A 6,606-nucleotide genomic window follows, 5' to 3' on the forward strand; every position below is an offset into this window, starting at 1 on the left:
GGCGAATACTCTACTTACTATTAAGGCAAAACCTGTCTGTGTACTCTAATAACCAATGCCCCATGGATTAGGAAGTTTTCCAGCGAGATAGGTGAAACGAATTACTATTTCTGTGCCTAAGTGAATCCTTAAATCCCCTTCCGGGTAGTTTCCTCAGCCAAAAGATGCTCAAAATTCAGTAGAATCCTGGAGAAAATTCTACAGAACTCCAAGTTCTCTGAACAACTCTCGCCTTTATGTTATACTATGAAAAGAACATTACCTGTCCTGCTGCTGCTGTTGTTAAGTGGCTTCAGTTGTGTCCGACTCTGTGCGACCCCATACACGGCAGCCAACTAGGCTCCCCTGTCCCTGGGATTCTCCAGGCAAGAACATTGGAGTGGGTTGCCATTTCCTTCTCCAATGCATGAAAGTGAAAAGTGAAAGTGAAGTCGCTCAGTCGTGTCCAACTCTTCGCGACCTGGTCTCCCCCAAACTTGCAGCTCCTTCCTGTCAAAGCAGGCAATTCGCTGGGCTCTGCTTAAGTGTTCTCTCCCTGCACTGCAGTCTGGAAAACCTTGTAAACACAGTAAGCTTTTTGAACTGATAGCATTTGTTTCCTCAGTCTTCAGGGTCACTGTTACTCGTTACTGACTCCAACTGTCTTGGAAACAGACCCAGCGTTCTCCTTCAACAGCAGTAGAATTTTTTTTTTTTTTTTTCCTTTTTCAATAAAGGAACTGTTGAAAGGTACCCCTAAAAGCCATACAGAGAAATGTTTTCCTCTGCCGCTTAGTCTGAGGAGAACTGGGCCGCGCGCCGCGGAACGAACTCAAGCCACACCTCCCCCACCTCAGCTCGGCCTACGGGTTACTGCGCAGGCGTAGAACTGCGCGCCTGCAGCGCTCAGCAACAACTGCGCCTGCGCCAAACAACAGGGCCCGGCAATGCGTCAATCTGAGCCTGCCAATGAAAGCGCTTAAAGGTCCTTGAATCCCGCCCACTGACCGGACATCCAATCGCCTGTTCCGGCGCGCAGCCTGCGGTGGATCCAAAGTAGTTCCAGAGTAGAGCTGGAGCGCAGCCTGGAGCAAAATGGGGGCTGCAGAGTCTGAAGTGGAGACTGCAGCCCGAGAGTAAGTGTCTCCCGCCCGGGGGGTGGAGGGGGGACAGCTGGGGGCGGGCTGGGACGGTCCTTGCGCACCCCCGAGTAAAATCAGTTAATGCCCCTCAACCCATTATAGCTGTTGGGATTCGGCTCTCCCGTGAAGTGATAGTGACCCCAGACTCCCTGTCTTAGGTTGGCTCTCTCCAGGAGTAAGGCATATGAGAGACTGTTCCCCACCACGAACGCACACTCCCCAGAGATGTGTACTTAAAGGGGACGGTTACATCCCTGTCAAGCCCCCACATCCCTTCGCAGGTCGACCATCCTAACAGGGGACTTTCCACCCCGGGAGATACCCTGTGAAATCCGTTTAATTTCTGCCACTCTTGTCCCAACATACACTGTTGCTATGAGTTATTTTATCCTGGTTACCGCTTCCTAATGGACTGCTCCAGCCCCCAACAAGGAAGAACTCTGGAGAGCCTAAACCCAGGGATCCAGCTCTCTGTCCTTAGCTCCTGCTCCAGTATTCTGAGATGTTGCTCCAAGGCTGTGTTTCTGCGCGGGGCGCTGTCCCATCCCCTGTATATTTCTTTGATTTCAGAAACTCAAATGTCTTCTTTCTTGCTTTGCGCTGACTTTCTCTAGCTTCAATGAGTGGTTCTGCTATCTAGCTGCGGTGCCCGGCTTCTCATTGCAGTGGTTTCTCCTTGCAGAGCACTGGCTCTAGAGCGAGGGCTTCAGGAGCTGTGGTGCCCGGGCTTAGTTGCTCCGTGGCATGCAGAATCTAACAGGACCAGGGATGGACTCTGTAACATCTGGGTTGGCAGGCGGATTCTTATCACTGAACCACTAGGGAAGTCCCTTCAAAAGGTTTCTATTCGGTGAAACAGACCCTATTTAAAATCACAGCTCTTTCCCCACGCTTATTATTCCCCTTGCTTTGCTTATTTTTCCTCACTTATTATTTCACTTATTACTTCCATGTGTCTTCCATGCACACACATTCCTGGTCTCAGGTGGCCCTTCAAGCCTGTGTGTAGCTGCTAGTCAGGACAAGACTCAGCATTGATACACATAATCACATATGTGCAATGTGCACACAAATTCACTAGAACTAGCACCTTAGGAGTCTGCAGTTTTTCCTGTTTTCTTGCCCCTTCAGGGTCCTGGCCAAGGTAGCAGACATCCTGGAGCCTGTTGGTTTTCAGGAGGAAGCTGAACTGCCTGCCCAGATCCTGGCTGAGTTTGTGATGGTATGTGCAAGATGGGAGCTAGCCTTTCACCAGCCAGGGGCTGCTCCTGAATCCTCTTGTTGAGATACTGGGTAGCATTAATGGTGAGCAGACTGGAAGGTAACCTTGTTGGCCTGTAGTACAAGGAGGTAAGAATGTTCCCTGCCGATACCCTCCTTCTGAACAGGACTCTCGGAAGAAAGACAAGCTCCTTTGCAGCCAGCTTCAAGTAGTAGACTTCCTGCAGAATTTCTTGGTTCAGGAAGGCACTGCCCAGGACCAGAACCCCTTGGCTTCTGAAGACACAAGCCGTGAGTGGGCTCAGGGTTTGGATAGGGGCTTCCCTGAGTGAAGAAGAAAGGGAGACATCATTCAGGTCAGCTGTTTGGCTGATGTGATGACTGAAGCCCCAGTGCTGCAGGCAAGTGGGTCTACCTCACTTATATACTAATTTTTGATGGCTCTCCACAGGGCAGAAGGCACTTGAAGCCAAAGAGCAATGGAAAGAGCTGAAGGCCACATATCAAGAGCATGTGGAGGTTATCACAAATTCCCTGACCGAGGCACTGCCCAAGGTGGAGGAGGCCCAAATAAAGCAGGCACAGCTCCAGGAGGCCCTTAAACAGCTCCAGGCCAAGGTGAACCAGTGATGAGAGGAGGGAAGGTCAAGCAGAGAGGAGGAGGAAAAGGGTGAATGTGCTAGGTTGGACCCACTGGTTATCTTTTAAATTTCAACTATATGACTGAGTGTACCACATCTTCTTTATCCATTCATCAGTATTATTCAGCCATTAAAATAATATAATGCCATTTGCAGTAACATGGATAGACTTAGAGATGATCATACTTAAGTCAGTCAGACAAAGGAAAATATATGATGACATTTATATGTGGAATCTAAAAAAAAGATACAAATGAACTTACTGTAAAACAGAAATACACTCACAGACTTAGAGCAAGAACTTATGGTTACCAGAGAGGAAGGAGGCTGGGGACAGATTGGGAATTTGACATGGACACACTGCTATATTTAAAATAGATAACCAACAAGGACATGCTATAAGAGAAAACTAATTTAAAAAAATGAAATGCAACAATAAAAACACACTCCTCCTCTCATTCACTTCCTTCACTTACCTGCAGAAGCAAATGGCCATGGAAAAACTCAGAATAGCCCAGAAGCAGTGGCAGCTGGAACAGGTAGGTCCATTTCCCTAGGAAAATATCTCTTCCCACCACCATGCTATTGCATGGGCCAAGTCCTCTGCCTAGAAAATGTTCATCTCATTTCCTCCTGTGTGGCATTATATTATGGGACCCACATGGACTTTGATCCTAGCATCACCACTTACCACTGCATGATTTTGAACTGTCACCTTACTTTCTCTGCTTCTGTATCTTCATCTGTGAAATGAAGAAAATAATAGCATCTACCCTGTAGAGTTGTTAGGATGATTGAGTAATTGGTACAGCAAGTGTTTAAAGTAGTGCCTGGCACATAGCAAACTAAATAAGTCTTATTATTCTTTGTGCCACTTTCCTCCAGAATGCCTCACCTTGGAACAACTCACTTTGATGCTTTTTTTCTAAGCTTCTGGTCCTGCCTAAAATGAGTGGAGTCCCTCTATTCATCTATGTATCTGAAACCCCAGCTAGGTCTAATCTGGAGGGTTGGGAAAATGGCTCCAAGACCTCAGGATCTGAGGAACCATATCTGCATTCTCACTCTTGGTAGGAGAAGCATTTGCAGAATCTGGCGGAGGCTTCGTCAGAAGTGAGGGAGCGTCAGACAGGAGCTCAACAGGAACTTCAACGACTGTATCAGGAACTTGGAACCCTGAAGCAGCAGGCAGGGCAGGAGAAGGACAAGCTGCAGAGGTGAGGCTAGGAGCATGGGCTGCAGACCTAGGGTTGTCCAGCAGAAGTTCCCTCTCTTCATAACCACATCCTCCTTCTAGGCACCAGACCTTCCTCCAGCTGCTATACACCCTACAGGGTAAGCAGCTATTCAATGAGGCAGAGGCAGAGATACCACAGGAGTTGGATCTTCCTAAGGATAAGCTCCAACAGGTGACCCAGCCCCAGGAACAGAACACTCAGGACACCATGGGAAGAGAGGTCGGTGTGTCCTCCAACGTGAGTGAGAGGTGGAATAGTTGGGCAGGGAGACAGAGAAAAAAACGGAAAGATAGACCTTACTCACTGCCCATACCTTTTTTCCCAAGGCTGACAACCCACAGCCTGTTGGAGATGCAGGCTTACCATGGCTTCCTGGCAGACAGCAACATAAGGAAGAATCCTAGAGCAGGTCAGACTCCAACTCAGGCTGTGGTTTCCCTGGACTGCAGTATGGCAGGAGGGAGGGTCTCTGGTCTATCTATCTCTGTTTCCTAGCTCCACTGTTCATGGAAAGAATGGGATGTGGGAAGGAACAAGGAGTTTATTTTATGGTTGAAGTTTAGTACTTTATCCCCATGCCCAGCCTACCCTAGACTAGTCTGGCTCTTCCTCTTCTCCAGCCCTCTCACCTCACCCTCACGGCAGGATGGACTTAAATTCTTTGAGTGCAGTTTGATTTTTGACTACACACCTGGTCAGGGCAGGCCCTGGATTCTGTTTATTAAAAACCCTGGAGCTCTCTCAGCTGCCTGTTGGTCGGCTTATCTTCACATGTTGGTTGGAAGAGCCACACTCAAAGGCCAACAACATGATAGATACTTGGACAGGTGTGAGTGGAGAGAATAAAGGTCGGGAAAGGGCCCTGGCCTGGGGCATCAGAGGTTGCTTACCCAAATGGATACGCCACAAATATGCTGAGCTTAATTCAGGGAGAAGGTGAATGCTTTATGCAGGTGATTAGATTTGGAAAGCTAACTTTAATTACTGATCGTAATGTTTACTGAGTCTCTGATTTGTGCCAGGCCCTGATTTGCTATGAACTGAAGTTGCAGAAGTGGACTTAACTGACCAGTCACTGGCCACTTGGAGCATAATGATAATGAACAAGTCAATAGGATGATTTCAGCGTGTGTGACAACAAGGTTGCAAACTGAAACAGTAATAAAGAGCAATAGTGAAAAAGTATAGAGACCCGCCCCCCCAACCTCTATATTGGTCTATGGTATGTGAGTTGGTATTTCTATTTGTGCTGGTATGTTTGTGTTTCTATATTTTTGTTTGTTGCTTTCATTCTCCATTCCTCTATGTGTCTCACTGAATGTATGAACAGTGGGATCACTACTGTGTTTGAGGAAGTGATTACATCCCTGATCTGTAGCCTATTCTAGGATGTCCTAATGTTATATTCCTGATACATTTTTTGTGTTGTACTTTTTTTTTTTCCTTGACTCATCCTTTCAGATTGTCATTCATCTTCAAATATTCGAATGCTGAAAGACTGGCTTTTGTGATTCTCTGTTGTATGTTTTGTTCTGGTTCATTGATTTGTAGTAGTATCTTGATCATTTTCTGGCTTCTGTTTTTAGGTCAAGAATATGTTTTTTTTTGGTAAACTTTTTATCAGGTAATAAATAAACTTGTATATTTGGACCTTTATTTGTTTTCTCAAATAAACATTTAAAGTTATCATTTTCTTCTGGCTTCCTATTAGTATTTTCACAATCATTCAATTCATAGAATTTTCTATTAAAATTATTTCTTTGATTCATGAGTTTCTTAGAAAAATAATTTTCAAATTTTTTACTCTATGTGAGAGGATAATCTTTCTAGGTTTATTCTAATTTAGTCAGAAAATGTCAAATCTATAATAAAAACTTTGAAATTTGGTGACGGAAGCAGTTGTAGCCTTGAATGTGATTTCTTTAATGTTTCATGTTGATTTTTTTTTTTTTTTTCATGTTGATTTTTTAAAAGAATGTCTTTTAGAACTGTCGTTTCAATATATGGCAGAACCAATACAATATTGTAAAGTTTAAAAATAAAATAAAATTTTAAAAAGTTAAAAAAGTTAAAAAAAAAAAACTGTCATGTATGATGTTTTTTGTATGTTTATTAGATTATGCTTCTTAGGTTTTTCAATTTGTATCATCTATATACTTAATTTTTTATTTTCTAAATATCATCTTCTGAGAGAGATGTGTTCAGATTTCCAAATGATAGTGGATTTGCTTATTTCTCTTATAAACATCTGGATAATTTCAACAAAGCTAATCCCTATCATTCTATCTTTATAATTTTAAATTCATAAAATTAAATTTGCTTCAAATATTCTACCCTATTTTGAAAAGAAAACTATCTTCCCATTTTAGAATCTTTCTGTCCTTA

The 6,606-nt window shown here is 44.3% G+C and overlaps 1 protein-coding gene and 1 long non-coding RNA gene across 12 annotated transcripts in view; one reads left to right on the forward strand and one right to left on the reverse strand.

Annotated features, from left to right (window-relative positions):
- Positions 1-855, reverse strand: part of LOC147343953 (uncharacterized) — a 127,028-nt gene extending 126,173 nt beyond the window's left edge. For 5 of the 10 annotated variants that reach the window (XR_015155319.1, XR_015155323.1, XR_015155325.1 and 2 more), the window contains exon 1: positions 263-853. This is a non-coding gene — a long non-coding RNA (uncharacterized LOC147343953). Of the gene's footprint in view, positions 1-262 lie in introns of all 10 variants that reach the window. The other 5 variants (XR_015155321.1, XR_015155327.1, XR_015155328.1 and 2 more) reach the window with 2 other exon arrangements.
- A 166-nt stretch (positions 856-1,021) lies between these two features.
- ZWINT (ZW10 interacting kinetochore protein) lies at positions 1,022-5,907 on the forward strand. 2 transcript variants are annotated; one of them, XM_086377650.1, is made up of 9 exons: positions 1,022-1,115; positions 2,253-2,343; positions 2,510-2,633; positions 2,794-2,960; positions 3,466-3,522; positions 4,058-4,200; positions 4,281-4,458; positions 4,548-4,630; positions 5,244-5,907. In XM_086377650.1, the coding sequence occupies exons 1-8, from the start codon at positions 1,075-1,077 to the stop codon at positions 4,623-4,625; spliced, it is 879 nt and encodes a 292-aa protein (XP_086233776.1). In that variant the 5' UTR covers positions 1,022-1,074; the 3' UTR covers positions 4,626-4,630; positions 5,244-5,907. The 2 variants fall into 2 exon arrangements, with proteins under 2 accessions (XP_086233776.1, XP_086233777.1); XM_086377651.1 differs by having other exon boundaries at positions 4,281-4,440.
- The last annotated feature ends 699 nt before the right edge of the window (positions 5,908-6,606 follow it).

The sequence above is a fragment of the Bos grunniens genome, chromosome 26 (assembly GCF_055505025.1).
Source record: "Bos grunniens cultivar Pamir isolate PY7600 chromosome 26, Bosgru_T2T1.0, whole genome shotgun sequence".
Classification (NCBI taxonomy): domain Eukaryota; kingdom Metazoa; phylum Chordata; class Mammalia; order Artiodactyla; family Bovidae; genus Bos; species Bos grunniens.